Genomic DNA, 27,753 nt, shown 5'->3' with positions numbered 1-27,753 from the left:
GCCACAATCAAGAGCCCAACCCTCTGAGGCAGAGAGGCGACTCAGGACAGTCAGAGCCTCTTCTCTCCGAGGTACCTTCAATTTCAGAAATGCGCTTTTCAGTTTCTTTCTCCATCACCTTCTGCTGAAACTGAATTTTTGCCACTTGTGCAATCTTCTCTGCTTCTATAATTATACACAAAAAAGACACATTCAAAACATTTGTCTAGCTTCAGTGGTACTGAGAATCAGCAGCACAAAGTTGAATACTTAATTATGTAAGTTTTAATGGGCTAATTATTTCATTAAGTTTAATCCATCCAGACTGTAAAAAACTCAACGGAAAAAAGGTAATTTATGTCCTATTTCACTATTCTATTTTAACAGTGCTAGTTTTGTGGAAAGGGGGAGTACAAAAGATAACAGTTTCAGTCCTTCATGGGATTAAATAGCAATGGTCCACAGCTAATGGGAAAAAAGATACTTCATGAAGTACTTGGAACAAAAACAGAGCAACATAAATGCATGGCAACACAGGACAATTATATAATGTGGCAGGAGGAAGAAAGAGTAAGGAAGATAAGTTAATCCAAGAAAGGCCCTCTGGAAGAAATCTTAAAATAATGAATGTGACCTACAAGAACATGGCAGAAAGTGTAAAGACAAAAGAGCAAGTCTCAATGAAGAGGTGATTTGGAGACAGCTAACAGGACAAGACAACAAAAAAGTAAGTAGAGAGAGGGCTGGAAAACCCCTATCTTGAATGACAGACTGTACAATTTAACTTTAATATACTCAGGATCGACTGTTAAGTTAACCATCAGAGAAAAGACAAGATGAAAATAACATCAGAGGAGGAGTATTCTGACTGCTGTAGAAGAGGAAACAGGATGGGTAAGCAGAGAATGTGAAAATAAGCGTTGGGAATGAACAACTGCAGAAGGCAATTAAAGGCAGGAAAATACCCTTAGTAAACCTTAGGCCTAACCAAAAGATCCAAGGACCAGGGAAGAAAAACACTAATTACACTTTCAATTCAATCACTGTAATTTCTAAAGAACATTCTCAATTCTTCTTTTCATCTAAAAAAGGTAAGTATTTTAACACAGTTTATCTCTGGCCCCTGAGGGAAGTACATAATGGAAAGAAAACTTCCAGTGGTTTCTTCTTTACAGAAGATAGTACCTTTTATCCACTACTGCAGGGCATACTTCCCTACTTCCCCATCAGTGTAATAATCAATCTGTAACATACCATCCTAAAAACAGACCACTATGTTCAACTAGGCTAGAAATTTAACTATAAGTAGAAACTGAAGATGAAAATTGAATAAAAGGTAAGGAATCTGAAGCCTGCAACTAGAACTCAGAGAACACTGGGGAACTTTCGGTAATCCCATTTAACACTGCTCTCTTACATGGGGGAATAAACCAATAAAGAGCAAGACCAGATTTCTAGTTCTAAAAATGATAGAGTAGGCTAATGAGAAAACTCTTCAGCTAATACCTTAAAAAGCACTAAAGAAAATACATCCACTTTTTAACGCATGGCTAAGATCACAAGGAAGAATGGAGATCCTTAAGAGATGGCAAAGAGAAAGGAGAGCTGAGAGCTTATATGGTGGCAGCCCTGGGGGTAGCTATTAGATGAGTAAGGGAGACCTGGGTTACTGCCTATGCATGGCCAGTTCATGAGGCTTTGAGATGTTAGAACCAAGACTCCATTAAAATGGAGACTGCTAAAGGGCTTCAACTCCTGTGAAACTAAAAAGCTGTACCCCTGAGCCTAGAGAGAAGTTAGCTTTTCTCTACCTAGACACATCACAGTGAAACTGGAGAACACCCAAAGACAGGGAGGAAAATATTAAAAGTGAAAAGAGAAGAGCCCAAACAAAAATGAAATAATACTGCCAAAGTGACAAAGAAAAATAAGTTCAATTGGGCTTAGAACTGTAGGCTAAATTACCATTAAAGAATGAAATAAAACACTTCAGACCAAGCAAGACTAAGTTTTCCACTCGTTAACCTTCCTTGGAAAAAAAACTAGTGGAAAAAAGAATGAATTGCCAGAAGCAATGGAGAGGGAAAAAAAAAAATCACTTAACACATATAAATTAAAATGATGATGATAATAATCAATGGGAGAATAAAACCAACATGAAACTAAAATATTGGGCAACAATAATATGTAAATTGGAGGACAGTGATAAGAATTAAAGCATTGTAGGGTATTGTTCAAGAAGAGGATGGAAAGAATGGTTAACAGTAGACTTTGTCAAGTCAGGTAAGCTTTGTTAATATTTTACAGGCAATGACTAGTTATACATCCTAGAAACAGAATGTAAAACTTTCAGTCAAGTGAAAGAAAAGAATAAAGAAAATTCAATCAATTCAGTATCAATCAGAAAACAGCGGAAAAAAGCAAAGAAAAAAACACATGGTAAATAGCATAAAATTCAATAATACAAACAAATCCAAAAATAGCAGTAACCACAATAAATATAAAAAGACTAAACTCACCAGTTAAAAGACAGATTCTCACATTGGATAAGATAACAAAATCCAGCTATATGCTGTTTACAAGAGACACACCTAAAACATAATGACATAGAAAAGTTGAAAGTAAAAGGATGGGAAAAGATACATCAAGAAAATAACTAACCAAGAGAAATCTGGCATTGCTATATTATTATCAGACAAAATAGACCTTAATTCAAAAAGCGTGTTTGGGATAAAGAGAGTAATTATATAACAGGAGTAATTCTCCAGGGAGATGTAACAATCCTGAACCTGAATGCTCTTAATGCTACATACAGCCCCAAAATATATAAAGACAAAAATGGCAAGTCAACAAATCCATGGTCATAGTGGGAGACTTTAACACACCTATCTCAGTAATTATAGCTCAAGAAGGCAAAAATTAGATGAATATAGAAGCCACAAACAACAAAATTCATAAGCCTGATCTAATAGATATGTACAGAAACCTGTATCCAACAACTAGAGAATATACATTCAATCTTTTCAAGCATACATAGAACATTTACCATAAAGGATCATGCACTGATAGGCCACAAAGGAAATTTCAGTAAGTATTTAAAAATCCATATAACAGATCATATTTTCTGCTACAATGCAGTAACACTAGAAAGCAACAATAAAAGGTAGCCCCCTGAAAGCCCTTTCAATCATACATTTTAAGTATGTTTTTAATAACTCATGAGTCAAAGAAGAAATCACGATGGAAGTGTTTAAAAAATTAAAACAGAACACCACTAAACCACATTTTAAAACTTGCAAGATGTACCTACCTAAAGCAGAATTTAAAAGAAAACTTATAATCCTGCATTTTTTCCATTAGAAAAGACTGAAAAGTAAAGAATTAGAAAAGACTGAAAACCAAAGAATTAAGCAACACAAGAAGTTAGGAAAAAAATGAGTGAACTCAAAAAGGGTAAAAAAAAGAAAGAAGGGTAAATAATAAAACTGAGAAGAAAGTGACAATAGATTGAACCAAATCAAAATCCAGTTCTCAGAAAACATGAATAAAGACAGACCCCTGGCAAAATTGAACCAGCAAAAGAGAAGGCACAAATAAACAATATTAGGAATGAAAAGGGAGCACACAGATTTGGTAAAAGGTTTTAAAAATCATAAGAGAATTCAAACAAATGTATGTTCCTAAATTGGAAATGTCAGATAAACTGGACAATTATCTAGAAAAATTTAACTACCAAAACTGACTTAAAAAGAAACAAATACCTGATTAGACCTACATTCATTGTAGAAATTAACTCAGGTTAAGTGTTATCACAAAAACAAATGAGTATATAAAAAAGCACAAACCCCACTAAGACCAAGATGGTTTTTATAACTGAGTTTCACCAAACCTACAAAGAGATAGTATCTTATACAAAATGTTCCAGAACACAGGAAAAGAAATGCTCTCCAACTCATTTTGAGGCTAGTATAACCATGATACAAACAAAAACAAAAACAAAAAACAACTGATAGTAAGAGTATAAGAAAAAAATTACAAGCTCATCACACTTATTAAAATAAATGTAGAAAATTTAAAGAAACAGAGAACTGTATTGGAGGGACTCTCCTACATTATGACTAAGTGGGTTTATCCCAGGAAGACAAAATAATTCAGTGAAAGAAAAATTTATTCATATAATTCACCACATTAACATCTCTAAAAAGAAAAATTATAATGTCATCTCAAAAGATATAGAAAAAAATTCTAGAAAGCTTTAAAGGCCATTCATGAAAAAAACTCTTGGCAAGTAAGAAATAGAAGAACGCACCATTAACCCAATAAAACTTACTTTTTCTTTACAAACAAGGCAAGAATGTCAGTTGCCACCTTTCTTTTTAACACTGCACTGGAGTCATAGCCTAAACCAGTTAAGATGCAAAGAACTAAAAGGTGTGGAACCACAAAGAAAAATCCAGAGCTGTCCTGATCTGAAGACAGTATAACTGTTCATATGGAAAATCCAAGAGACTATTAGAAATAATAGCATTTTCAGCAAGACTGCAAAGTAAAAAAATTAACAGCATACCTATACAAAAGCAAAAACAATTAGAAAATGTACCTTCAAAAAAGCCTATTAAAAATAGCAAAAACTTGAGGAATATACATGGGAATAAATCTCCAGCAAAGAATGTGCAAGAACTTCAAGAACAAAATTATGACATTTTTTGAAAGACATTTCCCATAGAGAAATATGAAAGATTTGTATGACTCAATATTATAAATATTTTAATTCTCTCCATTTTGATGTTTACAAGTAATGTAATTACAATCAAAACCCCAACACAGTGTTTCACAGAACTTGAGGAGCCAGTTTTAAAATTTATATAGAAAAATGAAGGGCCTAGGATAGTCCAAGGTCATTTTAGGAATAGTTAAGAACATTTAAGAGCAATAGTTAGTAAGGAGAAACTTGCTCTCCCAGATACCAAGACTTAACATAAAAGCTACAGTAATTTAAAAAAGTTAACACTGGAGAAGGACAGACCAAGAAATTAAAACAAAATAGACCCAAGCAACAGAACAAATTATACATCGGATCTTGTTACATGACATGTGTGACATAAGAAATAAAGTAGAGGGAATTCAATAAATAGTCTAAGATAATTGGCTTGCCATTTTAGAAAAAATAAAGCTGAATTCCTATGTCACACTAAACACAAAATAAACTCCAGATGGAATCAAGACCTAAATGTGAAAAGCAAAACTTTAAAACTTTTAGAACAAAATTTTTACTTTGGGGTTGGGAAAGAAGTCTTAAACAGAAGGAAAAGCACAAACCGCAAAGAAAAAGACTAATCAATCTGATTACATGAAAATTAAATATATTTGTATATCAAAGACATCCTAAAGTTCAAAGACAAATCACAAATTGAGAGAGAACATTCGCAATGCATAAACCTGGGAAAGGATTAATATCCAGAAAATATAAAGAACATCTACAAATCAGTCAAATAAAAGTGATCAAATAATGGATTGAAGAGCTTATCAGGCAATTCACATACCAAAAAGGGGAACTTGAATGACCAATAAACAATATTCAACTCTACTAGTAATCAGGGAAATTCAAACCGAAATTATGTAATACTATATTAACCATCAAACTGGCATAAATTTTCAAGTCTGAAAACTCCAAGGGTTGAAGAGGATATGTAGAAACAGGAATTCAACAGAGCAGCACAAAAACTGGAACTCAAATACTGCAGAAGAGGGGGTAAATGGAAGAATCACTCTGGAGGGCAATTTGGCAATATGTTGTAAATTTGAAGCTGTGTGTACCCATGACTCAGCAATTCTACTTTGAGATGTGTATTCTAGAGCAGTGTTTCTCAACCTTCCCGTGGGCATTTTTTTTTTTTTGGTATTTCATAATGTTAGGAATGAATATTTTGTAAAGTATAATAAAAATGAATTACTAGGAAATAAAAAAAAAACTCCAATTTTTATTATTAGATTCAGCAGACATAAATCACCATGTTAAAATGCTATAACACCTTCTAAACACTCATTCTCAATTTCTGTAGTGGCCTCACTGCAGATCAGAAACAAAAAGCTGGTGATAAGACACCAATCCACACCACAGACTGGGTAGCACCACTACTCCAGGAAAACTCCTACATGTGTGCAGAGAGACATGGGGAAGGGCATTATTGCAGCACTGTCTGTAATAAGGAAAAACTAGAAACTACCTAACTCTTCATTAGTAATCTATCAGAATGAACTGAGGTTCACTCACAGAATGAACTAGGTCTACATGTCTCAATATGAATAAAACTCGCATTTTAGTTAAAAAAAAAAAGGGAAGCTGTGAAATTAGAGTTTGGTACCTTTTTTTTAATTTTAAAACAATTCTACCAATCATGTATTGTTACATGCTTACAACAAAAGTATAAAAATATAAACAGAAAAGATATATATCAACTTCAGAATAGAAACTACTGAGAAGACAGGTCAAGAAATAAGACCAAGAAGAGTACAAAGGAAGCTTCAAACAGATACATAAATTTTCTCTTAAAATATGATCTGAAGGAAATGTGGCAAAATGTTAAGCCTCCACTATATTGGTCTCTACACATTCCTGCACATTTGAAATATTTAATAAAAACTCCTCAAACTTTGAGCATTCCAAAGAACCAAATAAGAGCCTAAGATTGCAGTCTAACATACAGTATCCTAGAATATTAGGGCAATCACTGTGATTCAAAATGAGCTGTTAAGTAATCCTGCCATACTTTTAGAAGTAGCAATCTATCCATCCAAATAAAACAGGGTGCATGTCAATAGCAAGGATGCATGCTGTCATTCCAAGCTTTGGCCAAAAATTTCCTTATTCTTAATCTGTATAAGCAAATGCTCTACTCTGGGAGGCTAGAGCTGCCCCCAAACCAGATCCAATCTTCCTATCCTTGAAATAAACAATAGCAGTGGCCAAGAACATAGTGAAGAGCCAAAGCACTTCATATTTACTGGCCTCATCTACTTTTAAAGGCTTCAGGACATCTGAATGCATAAACAAAGGAGTTTCCATAATTCCCCACTATGTATGATGCAGTCTTATGGCAGTCCCATCAACACGCAACATGAGACTGACAAAGAACAGGACAAACTCATAACACATGTAATTAGACACATCCATTTCATAAAGAAATCCAAGTACCTATAACAGCCTTTTTCCTCTCTGTCTCAGCTTCTTTCTCCACCACCTTTTGTTTCTGTGCAGCTATAAGAAGTTTTGTCTTCTCAGCCTCCCTGTGGAGCAAAATATTACAAAAATTAGAAGTGCTATGTAGTCACAGGTAGTAATTCTGACTGTATAATGGGTCACGGAACCATTTTCAACAAGAACTTTCTGACTCATTAAGGTAGATAAGAGAGGTGTTAACCCTATTTATAATGAATCTGAGGTTGAAACGTTAAATGATTTGCCTAAAGTCTTCCAGATATAAGAATCAAATTTAGTACATCTGAAGTTAAGTGTGATTCTTTCCTCTAATTCTACCATGGAAAGGCCTATGATCTGGAAGTAACTGGAATACATAAACGCTTCCTTTGCTGTTAGGCCTCCAGCTAGCCCATTCACACTTCTGGGCCAATCAGCAGAAGAGAGCAACCTCTGGGCAGATGCAGTCCTTCAGGTGCAGTTTGGCAAGCAGAATGGAGCTGGATTCCAACCTCTCCCCAGGCAGACAACCTTATGCAGTGGCCCAACTTGTATGGAAAATACAACTAGGCAGCAGTTATAGGGGAACTGAGGTTCAATGTAAGGAAGAATTTTCTAATCTGAGTTCTCTAATAATGGAAATGGCTGTCCTATCACCAAGCGTGTCAAGTGGCGACTAGGCAACCACATGGTAGAAATGGTGTAAAAAAAGATTACTGTTAGGCGGGAGGTCAGACTGGATAATCCCAAGGTGGCTTTTAATTTTGGAATGCCAGTAGTCTATAAAATTAGGAAAGATGCAGAATTATCTAAAAAGTAACTCCAATAGGTTCCAAAAAACATTTCCCCCAAAACCCTCCCTTTTCTTCCAGTCAACACTGATAAAGACGTAAAATGACATTCTGTATGCTATGAGTTATTTGAGGGCAGAGAACACAGTATTGATCTTTCCATCACCAGAAGCTATCATACTTAAAGCCTAATACATCTTGAGCCTTCAATAAATTTTTTTTCAATAAATGGACTAGACCCATGAACTACCCAGCCTTGCACTGTGTCCTTTAGAGTTCTTTTTCTACAATGAAAAATGGAAACTAAAACTCTGCATAATAGAAGACATATACTTGGGACAGTAAAGATACAGAAGTATACCCTCCATAAAGAACTATTATTATTATTGGATGCCCTGTATCTATGTATCTGTTGTATTCTCAATATCTGCAAAGTTATTTTTTCAGCATTTCGTATTTTTCCTCTTAACACATCAGCCAAATTTCCCAACAAATTGTTTCTCCTTTTTAATACCTGTATAATACTAATTTTACATTTTTACTACAATACATAGTTCCCTAAAAGGAATCTTCTAAAACACTTAGAAACTAATTTCATGTCAAGCAAGAACATCCCATTCTCAGTCAGACACATGAAAGAGAAGACTATCAGGAGTTGAACTGGGAAAAGCTTCCCCAGAGGCAAATGATCAAGATCCAGGTCTAATTTTAGACACATAATCACACACAATGGAAAACCAAACTTTATAACCAATAAGGTGTCTATTCTTGCCATTATAATACAGTAACAAAATACAGGCATTCTCTTCAACCTTAATAGCTAGGACTCTTTTTTTCCTCTATTAGTATTTAATTTGAGGTATTTTTCACACAAATTATAGCTCCTTCAGACTTCCAACAATAGTTACATAGCAAACTGCATTCTTAGCCACTGAAGCTGTTCCTAAGATGTCCATACATAGAGAAAGCTAGTAAGAGTCTAGTGGGAATTAAGACACCAGGACAGGCAATCTTATTAGAATTAAAGTATGGAAGACAGACATATACCCCACCCCAGAGTGTACTCTCTCACATGTAAGTTTCCTCTAGACTGGCATATTAATTATGTAGACAGCCCTAATTAGAAATATTGGGATCCCATGCACATTACTCACATTAACTCAAAATTTCTTCTTATGGCTTCTGGAATTTTGGGTTTTGTAACACGTACAGCCTAAAAAATAAAAGTGAAAAAGCCAAAGTATATTTGAAAAATAAACCTTCTAACTAAATCTTCTACAGAAGAGCTTCTCAAATGAAACTAATAAAAAAAACTTTGACATTAACTGCCTACTAACATATGTGAGGATCCCACAGAAAATCTACTTTTCATGCCATTACACCAAGAATCAAAGATAGGCTGCTTCCTGTTTTCCCTAAAAAAAAATGCTTGGCTCACAGGAAAAATCACTCTACCCACTGAGGAAATTAATTCCTTTAGGAAATAAGTTCTCCCTCAAAAGATCTTTCACAAGGCTGTTTACTTGTACTTTTGTTGCCTTTTCAAACCTCCAAACCAAATGGAGCTGTATTTCAGCCCCTCCAGCTGAAGGAAACAGAAGGCAAAATTCTAAGATTTAAACTGTAATATAGAAAACAGTCAAAAACAAAAACCAAAAAACCCAGGTCAGTATATGCAGTTTACTGCAGTGGACAGTAAATGAGTTTACCACTTCCTAAATCTGCAAGCACTCAATACTGGCTGTAAATAAAACAGCTCAACACTGAAAGAAAACAAATAGCAATTTACAATTTATTTTCTTTCTTCCTAAAATCTTGCTTAGAACAAAAGCCTACTTTTTTTGTAGACATTTTTTACTAGATACTTTCTTTTCCTAATCATAGCGTACTTTGTTGTAATTAGGATTATCTATTTGGAAAGTATACTTTTTTGAAGGCTGACTTTTCTACATCAAGGACTTGATCTCTCATAAGCTTTTGCTTTTACTTGTTAAACATCCCTCACCCCCTACTATACTGCAAACACACACAAAACACTGCTGATCTGAAGAAAAGTTTTCATTTCCCCCTGAAAACTGGCTCAACTTTGTAGCAACAAAGGCTTTAAGCATATGATCTTCTCTTAAGGGTCTGGTAAGATGACTTTTAAAACTTTTAAGCAACGTAGTCTTCCCAGTGAAAGAGAACAATTAACCTGTATATAATTTTGAGGACTACCATACTAAATACAAGAATTAGACTGAAATGCAGTAAGAGGCTGGGGACTATGATGAAAAAACTCATTACATGCTGAGGATAAGGCAATTCATGGAGATATCTATCAGACTCAATTCAGAACTGGTCACTTATGAGATGCCAGATTTCACTAGGTGACTATGAGAAATACAGATGACTTCCAGTATGTTTTAATGCGATTCAGAGGGAAGCACTGTCATACTGCATTTAATTAAGACACTGGTCATGTATCTTTTTAGTCTTATAAAAGAAGTATAAAAATAGGACTGTCTTATGAAGATTTCCATCTTGCTGTATGAGGCTAAAGAACATACCACATGCTTGCCAATCTTAGGAAATCTCCTAAGTTTCAAATATGTGAAAGTATAAAAATCTACTGTAACAGAAACATGAGTAAGTTGCATCACAAGAGATTTTAATGACAACATATCCAAAAACAATGGCCAAAATACATACACACACATACGTATGTACACTATATAGTGAGTGGAAAAAAGGTGATGAAATGAATGTATCTGTTGAAACTGACTCCTGGGTTATAAGCATATATTTTAAATCAAAAGCCAGCATGTAATATAGTCACTCTCTTAAATAAAACAAGAAAAAAAAAATCAAGTATGCCTACCTCCACTACTCTAATTTGATATAGTGGTTTTTCAAGAAGAAAAATGGAATATAAACATAGAGCAGGGAAAACAATACTGATCGTTACAGAGAAAGTTCATTTGACAAGCATTAACTGGGTGATTTAGTCTGTGTTTGTTTTAGGCAAAAAGTGCCATTTGTTCTAGGCACAGTGGATACAGCATGAAGATATACAAGATATCTTGTAAGTATACAAAAAGTTTACTAAGAATCATTTGTATTCATAAATGCTTTAAAAAAAAAGACTACATATTTAACAGCATTTAAACTCTTTAAATCCTTAAGTATTAATCGAATTTGGGACATGAACTGATCACTAGGTCAGAAATTCCAAAAGAAACAAAATTGTTATGATTAAATAAAGCCATAAACAATGTTCCTAATTTTAAAACTTACATGCCAATTTAAGAACCTGAGACAGCTTGAAAATATCAGTAATGAAAACTCATCTGGAAGAATAAAGCTGCTAGAAATACAAAGGCCTTTATTTTTGGAAAGATAATATTTCTCAAGAGATCTTAAAAGTGAATAAAAAGTTGAATTCTCATATCCATATGGTTATGTGTTAAAAAGAAAGGCTGAAAAATGGCCATAAAGTTCTAAAAATTTATTCCAATTATTTTATAACAAGTCTAAAGCAACCAAAACACTGGAGATTTTGATCTACCAGTTTAAAAATGTACCATAAATCAACATTTTTGTCATTCAGTAACTATTTTTATAAAGACAACAAATATAACTAAAATTAAAAGATCCTTTTTGTGCTGTGCAGAAAATGATGTGGACAAGGGGGTAAGAGGGAAAGCAGGGAAATGACAGGAGACAGCTGTAAAAGTCTAGGCAAGAGATGGTAGCTGGTAGTGGCTATTTTATCCATTTTAAAGAGTTGAAATAATTAACATATAAAAAATAGTTTATGATGAGAAAACAGATAACTAAAAAACGAGCCAACACAATAAATAATTCACAAATGAAATACAAATGGCTGTTACCCTTAAAAATAAAACTGTCACATAATACCAGCAAAAATGGTTTTATTCTGGATTAGCAAAGAATTGCAATTCAGGATATGCAAGTACTGCAAAACCATATGCAAGTTCAACCAGTAAAGGAGAGGTTAAGTTATTTTATGGAGAGGAGGAGGAAGCTAGGAGGGGTTGTTTTGAAGGAAAGTCCATTGGAGTAAAAAGCAGAGTTCAGGGTGATTAGTTGCTCAATGGCTAATTTGAGGGGTTGTTTATTTCTTGCAGGAGATGCAATATACATCTTTGTGGGAGGGAGTAATTGGTGAATCCTGCCTCTTGACAATTCTTCTAAGGGGGTCTGTAACTGACAATTCTTCCTGTAACGGAAGTGGTATAGCTCTCCTTTCTAGGCTCCTGACTCCACTATAGTGAAGTTTCCCTTTATTAATTTTCATATGGCTGATAAATATTTTAGGACATTCAACCTTGATAATTAATACAAAATATCAGATTTCTCTAAATTAAAGATTAAGTGAGTGGGTGTGCCTCTACTAGTTATTTGAGTACAATCACACAATCCAATGTGTAAGCAACTGTAGAACACCAACACTGCTGATGAGAATATAAGCTGCTAACATTTTGAAAGGCAAATCATCACTATGTATCAAAAAGCCTCCAAGAAGGGCATATACTTATCAATCCTACACTTAAAAATTTATCCCAAGGGAAGGAGTTTAAAAGTTGTATGCATAAGCTCAGTCACTGCAACATATATATAATAGTAAAAATCAGAAGCCATAGAAATTAATAAATAAAACCATTAAAAGTGATGATGTAGCAAATCTGTATTTTTGACTTGAAAAGATATATACTGTTAGTGAAAAAGCAGCTATGGTATGATTCCACTTTGGTTTTGACATTGTACCTATAAACAAACATATGTTCCTCTCATTAAGGAGTCTGGAAAGATATGACAAATTGTGTTATTTCTGCATAGTAAGATTACTGGTAAATTTCACTTGGTTATTCATCTTTTTCCTAATATCTAATTTGTTTTACAACATACATAGCATGTGTATAGAATATCCAGAATATACAAAGTACTACTATAAATCAGTAAGAAAAAAACCCAAAGGAGAAATGGACAGAGGATATGAATAGACAATTGACAGGAGAGTAAATATAAATGGTCAAAAAAATATACCAGAAGAATTTCAACCTCATTAATAAATAAAGAAATGCAAATCAAAGAGAGATAAAACTTCACACCTATCCATATGACAAAAATTATCGTATCTGACTGCTTTAAATGTTAATGAGATTGTGAAGAAACAAGTATTCACATATACTGCTGGTTAAGAATGCAGATTTGTACAGCTACTTTGAAAGAATCTGTACATACAAGGTGATGTCAGGAATGTTCACAGTTAATAAAAAAAACTAAAGAATATGAAAATGGTTATGTAATATAAGGCAATGAACTCAAGGCAACTGTTAAGATGAATGAGCCAGACCCCCAATTAACAACCTAGGCAGAATCTAAGAATCCATGACATTCACATTTATTATCTTTAAAATTGAAAAGCTACTCTAGCTACAACCAAATGGACAACCAAGAGGGTTTTACAAAGTTAGCTCTGGACATTTCAAATGACCCCTGAACTTTGGTAGCTTCCCCTCAGTCACTAAAGATAATGGCACAGCATGATTGAGGATGGAGAAAACATTCATCACTTTTCTAGTCTTGTTGAGATCACGCATGGTAATTCACAGTGAAAGGATACTCTTAGTAGCAGTGCGACACTTAAGGCATGTGACACCAAAGAAAGCTTTAGCTTTAGCTACAATCAGGTTCATCATAAGAATCAACTGATCTTCTAGAAATTGTAAGGACCCTAGAGAAGCCATATTACCATTTTTCAGGTAACACAGATAAGGAGCAACGGCTTTCAAATCTTAACTGACCACAACCACAGTGGGAAAACGCATTTTACAATTATACCCAATATAAACACTTACCCCACACACTTTTGTAAAACAAACTAGTTTCACAGAATGATATCTAAGCTTACTACATACTATGTCCTCTGATATCCTTTCCTTTTCAACTCCGTTTCACTTAAAATTCTGGTCATGATTACCTAAAACTGATTTTAGATCCCATTAATGGATTTCAACCCAATCAAAAAATACTGACCCCCAAAAGCAGGCTTATAACCTCTCAACATTCTCTCCCAATGCCACCACCACCACTAAATTCATCTGCTACCTTGCTTTTACCCAGGCCATCCCACTCACTTGAAATACCTTCCTTACTCCTTTCTCCCATATAAATCCTATTAACTCTTCCAGACTACCTAAAATCCCAACTCAGTCACAGTCTTTTCCAGGCAGACTCAAAATGTTCTCTAATTCTAAATTTTAGCTGTAATCATCACCCAATCAATTCATCTGTCAATTAATACTTTATGACACCTCTTTTGTCTATAATTGTTCAACTCCTGTATTTGAGATCCTTTTTCATAATTTTAGTGAAGGCACAACATTACTCTTATTAACCATTACTGTATCTTAATGCCTCGTGCATAGCAGTATACACATTTTACTTCTTTGTAAGAGCCTCAGTTTTTCTGTTGCCTATTAGAGTTCAGAGGAAAATACCACCCATTGTAAGCTACAAGAGTATTCTATTCTGGCAGAGGCCTAAAGTCAAACAGAAAGGTTTTCTATAAATCACCATAGCACTTCAATTAAATAACTGCTGAATAAAGTTTGATGAAAGGACACTTATAGTTCTCGAAATTCCCAGAGACTATCCCTAGGCAAAAAGCTTACCTGTATGGTGAGGCCTGGGGCCATGATGTTTAAATCTTTCTGCAGAGCTTGCTTCAGGTTTTCATCTATTTGATCTGTTTTTGAGGCCAAGAACAAAGCTCTGATACTCAAAAAAACTGTTTTACATTTATTCATACTGAAATAAAACCAATCATCTACCTGAAGTTTCTATGGTACTATTCTCTTATAGAGCATAAACTTCTCCATATATATATGAAAACACACACACACAGTTTTTCTTTCGTATGGAAGAAAATGTAAGGATTTATTAAACAAAGAAATTAAAAAATATAACAACCAGCTAGTCTAAGTTTTTTCAATAAATGGGGAATCTAGGTCTCTAATATCTTAATTCAGTGCTGTTACTTCATATGTCCTGATTCTCACACACACACAAAATTCCTATCTTCAATCTTTATCCAGATCCCCAAATAACAATCTCATTTCATGTACCTCTGCCTATTATTTTCAACTTAAAGAGAAACGGGGGGAAAAAAAAGGCTCACAGAGGTCTTTGAAGCACACAAGAATGGACAATAAAAATGTCACTTTGCTTGGGCTTGAAACTCACAAATTTTCTATCCACCTCAAGAGTACTTTCTCCACTATTAAAGAGACCAGTGATAGGACAAATCATGACAGATTGTTTTCTCATACACCATCCCAGTAGTTGTCAATCATCAGTGAGGAATCAATTGGTAGATTTCTAAAATCAGTAAGCACACTTATGCACGCAGCTAAGAAATTTACTAAGAATTCCAGGAGAAGGAAGTACCCAACCAAAGGCAACAACCCAATCCCTGGTCAGAACTTCCACTATCTCAAATGAAAACTCATGCAGAAAAGAGTTGACACAGCAGGCCTGAAGCTGCAATCCTTTGAAAGGTCTGTTTGGAAGTTACCAGTTGGCTGTCACGTGGGAACTTGGATTTAAGGAGGATTCCCACTATTCCCAGAACTGGTAAGAATGACTCACTGTGCCTAAACTGTTTATACGAACAATGTGGTTTATGATGAACAGCTTTCCCTCTGGGAGTCTGGAATTTTGCTGTTTGCTTGGGAGAGGGTGCCTATAAAAACCCTGGGCAGTGAGTCTCCAATGAGCTTCCGTGGCAGAAAACATTTCACATGCATTGTCACAATTCATTGCTAGTGTAATCAAGTACATCTTGCGTGACTCAGCTGGGAGACATTCCTTGGAAGCTCGTGCCTGACTTCGGCCATGTGCCTTTTCCTTTTGCAGATTGTGCTTTGTACCCCTTTGTTGTAATCGTCTTAGCTGTAAGTACAACTATACACTGAGTCCTATCAGTCCTCCTAGTGAATCATCAAACAAGGTGGGGGGGGGGCAGGGGGAATCTTGGGAAACTCTAAGACACAGACTTTTAAATTTCTCCAATTACCTATTAAAATAGCAACAAAGCTAGTTTTCAATAATCTGTCATAATAAAAACATAATATAGTCTGTAAGCAATGATCTTTTTCTAATCTCTACCAAGTTATTTACTATGCATTTCAGAAAACGGTTATCGTTCCTAGAATATCTTGTCTGGGTGGCTGCTTTACTTAATCATTAAGAAATTTTAAACTTCAGATAAAGACTGTTTTAAAGACAGTTGCTTTATTAATCAACTCAGAAGAAAGGCTCAAATAGCATGTGTACAAACACTATTATAGTACTCAGAGAGTTGAAAAAGAGTTCTAATTGTTTATATATATATTTAAAGCAAATAATACACTTACCAAACAACTCAATGTAAACTTCTTGAAGCGTGTGGGCACTGCAAAATTGGTTCAGTTCATGGTGGATTTTATTGAAAATTAAGGTCTTGTCATAATCTGCAGTGTAGTTCCTCACAATATCAAACACTGAAGAAGAAATACAATCCATTTACCCACATATTTTTCTAATTCAACTGACATAATAGTTAGTGATATATGTGAGGAAAAGTGCTAATGAAATAATGAAAACATGAAACACAACTCACAAACCCTGATATGTTCCTCATGCTCAATTTTCCAGATATTGCATTTGTAATTCTAATAAGCAAAATTCAAATCCCATAGTAAGAGACTATGCATTATCTTAGAGGTAATAAGGAACTGTCAAAATTTACAAGCAAAGACATAACAATCAGATTCACACTTTGACAACAGTGTGAAGATGAATTGTGAGGCAGTGAGATTAGAGGCAAGGAAAAGTGTAAGGCAATTACTGCAAAATAAGTTTAGCTAAGAGGTAAAGGGGGCCTGAACTAACTGAGGAACAGTAGGAATAAAAGAAAGCAGCAGCTACAAAAGATCATTTTCAAAAAGGCAATTTTTAAAGTCTGTTAAAAAAAAAAAGACACCAGGCTACGAGGGAAAGCAGCTAACATTTACAGGGCCAGGCTTTATGCCAAGCAATTTACATATTACCACTTAATTATGATTTTAAAAATCTCCTAATTTTCTATAATAGGAAACTGAGAAACAGAATTTCGAGATGTGCCTAAGGGCACATACTAGACCATGCCAGAACTTATGCTCTGCCTATTAAAACATGCTGCTTTCTCCCTTCAGACCCAAAGACTTGCTCCACTGACCTTCCCATGGAGGGTATTCAATGCAACTGGATTCCAGATCACAGTGAATGTACAGGCCATCAATAAATATTTGCTGACTAACTAATTTGCTTGGTCATTGCAAATGAATTGGTAATCCATTATTCAGAATTATCTCTGGCTAGAGAACCAGTAATCTTTCCCCTTCTTCTATTTTACCAACCATAATCTATTCCATGGATTTGTGACCAGGGAAAGGAGATGAAAAAAGACGAGGAAAATACTTAATCTCTGAAAGATATAATCCAAATTCACTTGACAGGAATACAGCCTGCTCTCTTCTCCGAAATCCTTTTACTACTTGCACCCAGCATCAAAGACATGTAGTTCAGCACGACCTTACATTCCAATTTACATAAAATTTTTAAGTCAGTATCATGTATTCTCAGGAAAGTAAAAACCCCTTAGGGCAAAGACTCTAACTTCACCCTTTTAAATTGCTTTGGCCAGTCTCCTGCACGTACTAGGTATGCCAGTTGTAATAATAAGCATGACGATAAAACGACAGATATTTCAGTTGAAAACAGGGTCTTGAAGAGACCCATGTACACCCATATTCACAGCAGCATTATTCACAATAGGTAAGATGTGGAAGCTGTGCAAGTGTCCATTGATAGATGGATGGATAAACAAAATGTGTATGTACATACAATGGCATATTCTTCAGCCTTAAAAAGGAAGGAAATTCTGGCACATGCTACAACCTGTATGAACCTTGAGAAGAACATGCTGAAATAAGCCAGTCCAAAAAAAAAAAGAACTACTACGATTCCACTTACATAAAGTATCTAGAGTCATCAAAATTGGAGAGACAGAATATGGACTGGTAGTTGCCAGGGACTAGGGAGAGGGAGGAATGGGTATAGTGTCAGTTCTGCAAGATGAAAAGAGTTATGGAGATGGATGCTGGTTCTGGCTGCATAACAATATAAATGAATACAACTAAAATTGTACATTTAAAATGGTTATGATGGTAAATTTTATATGTATTTTACCACAATAAAAAATACTGGGGAAAAAAAATCTAACATAAAAAATAGGCAGGTATTTCTTCAGAACTTCTAATTGCACTTTTGATTTGAATAGTAACCTACTCCATCTCTGTGGGTTTTCATCTTTTACCAAGAAAATGTTTTCCCCACACTGAGGACTTTCAGATAGCTCTGCAAGTTATCCGAAAAGGTTTTTCTACGGTCTCAACTAGAAAAGATTTTTCTATGGTCACAAATCAAAGTGGTCCAGGAATTGCTCAGTTATACATTTTTATCATGCAAGGAAATTATCTCTCATCCTGACTGGATAAAACACTTTCTAGAAAACTTAGAAATAATCAGTGATGGTCTTGTTCTTAGAAAAAGCTCAGAAAAGAGTGACGTGTTTAGTTGCAGGAAGTCCAGAACTTGTGACCTACTTCTGCCACCATTCCCTAGAAATGGAAAATAGTCCAGTGATTATTTTTTATATACAGCAAAAATGAATAAGGTCATAAAACTTTAAAAGTACCTTTCTATTCATCAGGGAATCTCTCAGTTATAAATATTCTGATTATAACTACAAAAACAACAGAACAGATGGTACCATACCTGCATAAGGAGCCAACATATTAACCACTTCTATTCGGTCAATATAGATCATGACCCCACCACTAAAAACAAAGAAATGGAAAAAGTGTTAGCCAAATACAAATCTACTGTAATACCAGATTAATCCCCCAACATCAAACATATCCCACATTATAGAAATTTAGAAGGAAAATCTAAAGACATAAACTAATGATTGATTAAAATGACCCCACCAATCACTACTCAAATTACCCTACACACAGTCACCTGGCACTCTCATAACCAAAGGCTCCCCTCTGGTACTGCTGTAATCAAATCAGCTCACATGAACACTAACCTATAACTACTTAGCATGTTGTCCTGTTAACTAAAGCCAACACCTAAAACAGTGCACTTCTCAAACTTTTCCATCAAGGAACCAAGTAAAATGGTTCCCCAAAAGCTATGGAGACCAGCTACAGGCTGAAATTTCTTTGGCTTCCTGCCTTATCCTAATAATTCATCAAGTGTTTTAATCCTCTTTATCTGTATTTATTCTAGCATGAGAAAAACAATTTTCCCCTAAACCTCAAAGTAAAAACAAAACTTCAGAAAAACAAGGTCTTGTTAATTAATGACTTCCTATACTTCCTGGCCTACCAGCAACAGATCCTGAAGGGTATGTGAACCTCAATTTAAGATACATGTTTGAAATTAAACAACTAAACCTTCCTACTAACTGATGACATTTTTCTGATAAAAAAAGGTAATACCTGATCACTGAATATCTGAGAAACATAAGAAAGCATGGCAATGAAAATAAAATTCACCCCAAATCTCACCAGCTGCCAATTTTGAGTCCTCTCTAAAGGGAATCCATATAAAAGAGTTACAACTAGACATACAGAGAACTTGATTTCAAGTCAGTTAACTTAAAACAGAGGGAAGTTGTTCTTTATTTAAAAGTATTTGTCTTCCTATAGATGTCAAAGCCTCTTTTATAGGCCTGCAATACTGAAAGTTTAATCATTTACAATAGGGCAGTTAAAAAACACCATGAACTTTACATTCTTCTTTTGATACAATTCAGTGTACTGATTATACTCTAGAAATAATCTGGGCCTTGTCTGCCTTTCTCTCTGTAAACTCTAAAAGGCAGAGATTTTCAAAGGTCCTCAAACAAAGCAGCATCATTCCAGATCAGCATCATCTGGAAACTTCTGCTCGAAATGCACACTCTTGGGCCTCATTCCAGACCCATGAATCAGAAACTCTAAATTAGATAGCATTTAATACTATACGGGAAAAGGTAGTAAGATTTCTTTTCTGTTATACCTACTCTGGGTCAAGTTCTGGGTTAGACACTTTATATACACTAATTATAATCCTTACAATAAATACAAGGTAGGTTTTATTACTTTATTTGTACAAATGGGGAAATTAAACTTAGGAAAGTCAATGAAGATGTGTGGGAGCAAGGACTATATGGGAACTCTACTTTCTGCTCAATTTAGCTATGAACTTCAACGTGCTTTATTTAAAAAGTTGCTAAAGCAGATGTGGCAGGGCTGATATACGAAGCTAGGTCAGCTGACTCTAAAATCCTATATTTCTCAGTAACATTCTAACGGTTCCAAGATGGAAAGCTCCTATCTGAAGCAGGGCTTTACTCAAACATACATATATGCATACATGAAAGATGTTTAAGTGACCACAGCTTATGAACAGAGAAACTCCATCTGAACTAAAGGAAGGTTGGTAAGCAAAGGGAATGCTTACCTCGTTCCACAAGGCACATTTTTAACTTCATCGGTTTGTAGTGTTGTCTAGGGAGGAAAATATATCTCATCAATACTCAGCATACATATCATCAAAAAACTACTGGTCCAAGAGGAAGATCTCTAGAGAATGACTGAGTGGTAAGTACAGGAGAGCTCCATTACAATTTCAGTCCCCAAAGATTAGGTGTCACAGTAATTTCTTTTTGTAGCCTATTAGACATGAAAGACTTAAGTCAAAATATTTTATAGCTAATGTCTGAATCAAGATGCAGTAGGAAAGTTTCAATGTTCAATCTCGAAGTTTCAATGTTCAATCTCTCAATCAGAGTCCCTTATTTGCCTGGAGCTAGCCTGGTTTCCCAGGAGGATATTACTACTAGGCCTTGTCCTCTGAACTTTGATTCCACTGCTAATATTACAGTTTACAATGAAATTAAAAGATAACTATTTATGCATACAACTAGTCGACAACTCAAGGTGCCACTGAACTCAACTGCAACCTTTTTCTCTAAAGCTATGATAAATATTTAAGTTCAGACCCTAGTGAACTCTCAAAGGGTCTATTCAATTTCCCTTTTAACAGAAGTGCCACCAAAAGCACTGCTTCCTCTTGGTGAACCAACAATCTGGTTTACTTTGCCCCGTCACACCTTTGCTCAGATCGAGAATGACTCTATTACACTCTAAGGGCCCCAACAAGGGAGTACCTAGTGAGAATATTCTGGACACACTGTACCTTACTAAGCACACAGCAACATATGCTTTATGGAGTACAAAGGAAATAGGAAGCATGGTCTCTTTCCAAAGAGCTCACAATCTAACACAGGAGATAAAATCCTTACAAAGTAATCCATAACAGGTACAAAATAAAGAGTATAAACTGAATTGTTAGGTATTAAGTGACAGAATAAAATAATAGTCTGAAAAGCCCTCTGAGGTAAAGTAGTTATAAGCCAAGTCTAGAAGGAGAGAATTAAGAACAGATGAGGCAGAGAACATCTTATGTTCAATAAATATCCTATTCAAATACACAAAGTTGAGGACAAATTGTGTATAGATGACAGGAAGCAGACTGGCTTACTCAGAGCAGAAGGAGTGATACAGATGAGAGTTGAAATTCTGAGAAGAAAACACTGTGATATTAGGCAGAGGGTTCTGAATATTTACTGGGGGGCTTGTGCTCTCCCTAGTCCATCTATATACAGTCACAAAATGCATCTCTCAAGATTGTTTTTTCTTAATTCCTTTGCTCATGGGATGTGGTTCTCATTACCTATGATAGGCGGAAGCAAGAAAAGTCGATGGGAAGCTGAAATATTATTTTGTTTAGGTTAACTTAGTAAAGGCCATGGAAATTGAAAGCTGTCAGGAGACATAATAGAGGAAGGATCTGATAAATGGTTGCACGTAAAACTCCAGGAGGGAAAAGAATAGAATATAATTCTAGAGCTGAAAGATTATGGTTATGATAAACATTAGTGACAGATTTTAGGTAGACTGAGGGGAGGTGATGAAGAGATGAGTTCAACTTATCTTATACGCTTCAAAACATTAACTAAATTCAACTTCCATATTCTGCACTGACTTTAAATAAAATATACATTCCTATTTAAACCAAAAGGAGGTTTTCTAGCCAAGTTGCAAACCAAGAACTAGGAAAGAGTTCAAATGTTCAGTCTGCATGTTAACATCCTATCTTCACGTACTTTTATACTTCTGCTACATTATCTCAAAAATTATTTTCCCAGTATGGGTACTTCTTTTAAAATTCTTTGGTTATGTATATATCCTTTAAAAGCTGAATATTTTCATATTTCTCTATAGTTTTCTTCTTACATCATATATGGGATCTCACTTTTCCCAAGATGCTTCATATATATTCCTTTCAATTGCCAAGTTTGTTAAATCATTTGTTTATATAGACTGTGCCTTCTAACATTTTCCAAAAATTTCTAAAAATTAATTTGTCTCATAAGAGCAATTTCTTAAAGTTTTATTAATATAATTCTTTCCTAGAATACTACTGTTCCACATACAAAAAAGAACATTCTTATATAGTTACGCTGGTTCCAGCATTACTTTGCAGATTCAAAGTATATTAGTTTATGCTGAAATCCTTTTAATTTTCAGTTCTAAGTTGATAGTTTATTACTATATATGTGTATGTTTACATACTCATTGTATATGTTATATACACAATTAAACTCTCAAATCTATTTATAATCTCTATCTCTTTGATATATCTCTGCATCAGTATGACTCAAAATACTAAGCTCCAAGAAATCAGAGACAGATTTGCCTTGGCTTTGAACAAGACCTAAAAAAGTCCCAGATCTCTAATGATCTGAGGATGCCACTACTAACATTATTACAGATTGGGCTGTTGATGAGGTCATATAATTAAAACCCCTTCTTTCACGGAGGAGTAACAAGTCTACAACAGTTCAATTATTTTTGCAAAGTCATGTAACCAACTGGTGTCAGAGTTGGAGCCAGAACCTAAGTCTTCAGGTTTCTGACCCCATGTTCACTACACATACTGTTTTCTGAGATCAGCTCAATTTAACAACATTCGCCAGAAGTACAAAGGTCAGAAATATAAATATTTTACAACTACTACCTTCAAGAAGCCTGGAGACTTTCTGGAAAGAAAATACACATGAAAAACTTAGAGAACACTACAAGGCAACATTATTAAATGTAATAAGATAAAGGGCCAAATTTACAATACAGACTTTAAGAGCTATAGATGAGAAGAGGGATTTGCAATGAGCCTTAAAAAGGCTGGCAAGACTTAAGACAGGAAAGAAAGAATGAAGAGAGAGGTGGTGAGAGAAGAGATGACAGCATGAACCAAGGCAAGAATGAATAAAATAAATATGGGAAGACAATATGGCAATCAGTCTGACTAGGGAAAGCTACATTTCACTTTAACAGACAACATTCTTGCCTTAACGCCATCTAAAAGAGAACTGGAAGGAAACCTGGAGGACTTAAGTTATTCATAATGAAACTCTCACTTATAAGAAAGCCTAGACTTTAATTATAAGATTAAATACGTGGAATTTTCCTGAGTCCACAAAAATTAGCAGCAAACTTCTGAATCCAAAGATTTATGATCACACTGAACTTGCAGCAGTAGTCACAATCTCATCCCACTTTGTCAAAAGGTATTTACTAAGTGTCTCCCAGGGTCAAGACACTGTTTTCAATGTCCAGATGCTCATTTCAAATATTCTGGGATGTTTTCAAAATATAACATTTACTAAGGCTCCACATAAAATCGTGCTTAATGTGCCATGCAAAAATATGAGGCAGAAAACTTCAGCTATGTCAATCAGATGTGTGAAAATACAAAATGTATGTATAAAAATACAGATCCTCCATGTTAAAAGTAGCCCAGGAACTTGCCTCTATGGAAATTGAATACCGTTCTAAACCAAGTAATCACTGGTTTGTCTGTCTAGTTGTGTTTCAAAGTCCACTTTTATTCTGAAAGGAGCAACAGAAAAACTGTTGCGTACCACAACTTAGAAGTCAGCCCTTCCAAGCTGCCTACCTCATACTTCTAATACACTTCAAGAGAGTGAGTTTGTTCAAATCATAACTTGTGCTGTGACAACTGTACTCTGAACTTTAACTCCTGTATTTAAATAAATACTCTCCTTTGCTTAAGCAATGAGGAACTCCATCTCCACCCATGTTCCTGTCACACCTGTCTATCCAGTGTGTGGGCTTCCCTAGGAATCACTCACCTGCACAGATCTGAACGTAGTAATGAAAGGCAACATGATATGATAGCCTGGTCCACTGGGGCTAGTTAGTAAAGCTCCTCCCCTGCAGAAAGATGTTTCAATATGACAAGATTATAGAGAGAAATTCCTTTCCAAATTGAAAATTCTATGATAAATATTCACTCCTACTCATGTTACTGACATACTAAAGTCTCCCTAATAAGAGTTACTCAGGATGAACAACTGCTGATCCCCAAAATATCTGCCACACCTAAAAAAGTGAAAAGATCAATTAAACTGCTGCTGTTACACCTTATTTCATAAGCTCCACCAACCATACCTCTGGGTCTCCAGCATTGCTCTCAGGTACAAAGGATTCTCCTTGGTTATTAACCTTCTGAGAAATACTTGTGAAAAAAATTCTTACGGCTCTCAGTTGCTGTACTTTAATTGTACATAACATGAGCCAGATCAAAACACAATACATTTAATCATCAGGTTGAATAAAGATGGTAACACAAACTTTCAAGAAAGGAGAAAACTTCTAAGGCTTGAGATTTTATCTACCTACAAAGCACTTAAAGTACTGGGGGCACAAAGTCTATAAAAAAATTAGCATGGAAAGATGAAAGGTGAAGAGATAAGGCTATTAACAGGTAGGATACAAGTGTGGACTTATTAACCAAATTCTGAAATGTAAGAAATAAGAAAGCACATTTTGGAAATATTTAAAAATAAGCAAACATACAAAAGAAGTCCTGGTTTACATAGTGAATATTAAATTCATAAAACCTAGCTTCCTATCTGGAAAATATAATACACTTCCAAAGAATTCATGACAATTAATTAAGAGAAGATGAACTGTTTGAGGTCCATCCCTCATTCGTCAAGAGCTGTACCCTGAAATGTTTTTTCCTTTGTTTTGATGTCAGGAACACAATACTCAACTAGATGGAAATATAGACTAATCTTTCCTTTTTTAATGCTAGATCTCTGGACATGTCACTAAAATTGTATTTGAAACTAGCACTTCACAGGGAGACTGTTTCTAAAACTCAGGAAAATCTCAAAGTAGAAATATTATTTAAGAGGGATGATGGAAACAAGCAATAAGTTGAAGCTCTTTCAAACACATCATTATTTTAATTTCTCCAAATTAGTCTCTGTATCAAAAGGAACCTGTGGTAACTTCTCTGAAGGAAAAGCTACTCAAGTTCAACTAGAGAGCAACACGTTCCACACCATCCCTTTCCTCAACTTGAAAAGAAAGGTAAAATTGGAGGAGGGTAGCCATCAATGCTGTGTTTGTTGAGGCCCAGGTACGTAACAACTACAGTCATTGTCATCACAGCCTTATAAAAGCCAAAACCAGACACTAGGGACTTAAAAAGAAAATTCCACAAACAGGACCAGAGTTTTTAAATAACATCTATAGCTGCAAACTAAAAGCCTGTGCAGTTATACTGGACATAACGATTTGTCTCTCCACTTACAGTGGAATGAACACGGCCCTCTATCTGAACTCTTTATACAAAGAACTGAGTTTGCTGTCCACTAAGAACTGCAGTCTTAATTAACCTATGTGCAAAATGTACGGGGCACTAAAACTATCCAACACCTGGAGGTGCTTTGCAAAAGCCTGCCTGGGTCCCCATACTCTCCAGGCCTGGGATGAACATCAGTTCCGAGGGAAAAAAAAGGGCTCCCCCAGACGCTGCAAAGGGAACAAAGTTCTAGACTCCACTCCTAGGTCCTTTCCTACCTGCTCTAGAACCTGCGCTGACTGCACACACCGCTCACCTGTAGTACACAGCCAGATGTCCTTCCTCGATCTTGTGGATGGAGGCGTAAAGCAGGATAACCACCAGACCCACCACTGCAGCCACCAGAACCCGGGCTTGAGTCATATTCATCCTCGTTCCTCCTAGAGGAGGGAGGAAAGGACCCCCGGCCCCGTGGGTGACAGGCCCACCCCCTCCAGTTTCCACCTCCTCTTCGGAAGACTTGGCGTCCTCCCGCAGGCCGGGCCAGGAAGTCCTGTGCCCCTTTTCCCGCGGTGTTTCCTCCTCGCCGAGCCCGCTTCCCCCTTCTCCAACCTCTCCGCCTCAGGCGACGCACGGGCCACCCCGGCTCGGAAGGCGTCGGGACTCCCCACCCCTCCCAACGGCCCTTCCCCGCGGCGTAAGGTACTAACTGAAAAAGCGGCTAGCCGCGCACTTCGAAGGTAGACCGACCCCTCGGCCGCGCCTCACCGATCAGTGACGCATCGTCCCCACCCGCACGTGCAGCCGCCTCCCGGGCCGCGCCGATCGCCAACCGCCGGCCCCGCCCACTCGCCTGGCAATGCGGCTGCGCGGGCACGCACGCCGACGCAGCGCTCGCCGCTCTCCTAGAGAGACGGGCAGCGGACGGGACAAAATTCTCCCAGCATCCCGCCTTGCAGTGTCAAGCTTGAGGTAACGTGGGCACCACTCTGCGCCCTGCTGGCTTCCTAACTCCGGAAGGGAAGGGAAGTGGGGAGTCTCGGGTCAGGAGGGATGCAGACGAAGGGAGTGGGCCTCCGGGACAAGGAAGTGGGCAGTTCTTGTGCATAGATAGACCCACTCTCTCAGTGCGGTAACTTGCGTTTGCGTTTTTGTGGTTTATACGGAACTCTGCGGTGTGGCAACATGTGCTTCAGACACGGACCCGGCCCTGAATTCAGGAGTAACCAGATTTGTTCCAAGTAAAGTGCTGTGGAAGTTCAGAAGAGGCAGATATCCTGTCCAACCACAACATTCACTTGTCTATTTTTCTGAGCACCTATTAACGTGTCGGAATGCTGATCCAGTGAGGGCTTCAAGAAAGCTTTCCAAGCAATAGCGAGGCACAGAATGAGCTAAGCCCTTAACGTGTGCTTGTGTCTGTGTTGGTGCGGGCGGGGATGGCGGATCCTCCAGGAAGACTAAAAGCAACAGTGGCCATTTGAGTTTCCTTGAAGCCAGCGTGATGTAAAGGAGTGGGAAGCTAGGCCTGGCTCGACCCCGATTTCCAAAGCTTCGAAGGCAAGTAGCCGCAAGAAGGGAGAACTGGATGGCTGGAGGAGAACAGAAAGAGTTCTGTCTTTTTCAAAACAAAAAGGACAGTAAAGATGGGAGTGTGATGGATGACAAGGGAAGTACAGGCAACTTATTAGAGGTTGGACAGTAATGGTTTAAGCCTTGAAAGGCTAACAGTGAGACCACAACTGGACAAGGTAGGCTAGACTTGTAGGCTTTGTAACCTCTTGGGCTGAAAAGTATGAGAAAGCAGTCCTTTAGGAAAGCCAGTGAGTATGCAAAATGGTCTATAATGGAAACAAATTGGAGGCAGGGAAGACCAGTGGTTATGAAATTGCAGGCCCAAGGTTACAATGGGAAGGAATAATAGAATCAATTAAAGCAAGGCCTCCCAGACCACTCTACCCT

At 36.4% G+C, this 27,753-nt stretch overlaps 1 protein-coding gene across 3 annotated transcripts in view; it reads right to left on the bottom strand.

Moving 5' to 3' along the window:
* ERLIN1 (ER lipid raft associated 1) overlaps positions 1-26,707 on the bottom strand; it is a 32,448-nt gene extending 5,741 nt beyond the window's left edge. The window contains exons 1-10 of one of the 3 annotated variants that reach the window (XM_017680253.3): positions 26,560-26,707; positions 26,108-26,231; positions 24,329-24,410; positions 20,572-20,618; positions 18,835-18,896; positions 16,392-16,517; positions 14,649-14,722; positions 9,123-9,181; positions 7,175-7,266; positions 76-165 (exon numbers count right to left, since the gene is read on the bottom strand). In XM_017680253.3, coding sequence (XP_017535742.2) covers positions 76-165; positions 7,175-7,266; positions 9,123-9,181; positions 14,649-14,722; positions 16,392-16,517; positions 18,835-18,896; positions 20,572-20,618; positions 24,329-24,410; positions 26,108-26,220 — 745 coding nt within the window. In that variant the 5' untranslated portion in view covers positions 26,221-26,231; positions 26,560-26,707. Of the gene's footprint in view, positions 1-75; positions 166-7,174; positions 7,267-9,122; positions 9,182-14,648; positions 14,723-16,391; positions 16,518-18,834; positions 18,897-20,571; positions 20,619-24,328; positions 24,411-26,107; positions 26,232-26,501 lie in introns of all 3 variants that reach the window. The other 2 variants (XM_017680252.3, XM_073240554.1) reach the window with 2 other exon arrangements.
* Positions 26,708-27,753: the final 1,046 nt, after the last annotated feature.

Source organism: Manis javanica, chromosome 7 (genome assembly GCF_040802235.1).
Source record: "Manis javanica isolate MJ-LG chromosome 7, MJ_LKY, whole genome shotgun sequence".
In the NCBI taxonomy this organism is placed as follows: Eukaryota; Metazoa; Chordata; class Mammalia; order Pholidota; family Manidae; genus Manis; species Manis javanica.
The sequence above is the reverse complement of the archived record's forward strand: the minus strand, read 5'-3'. Positions and strand labels throughout refer to the sequence as shown.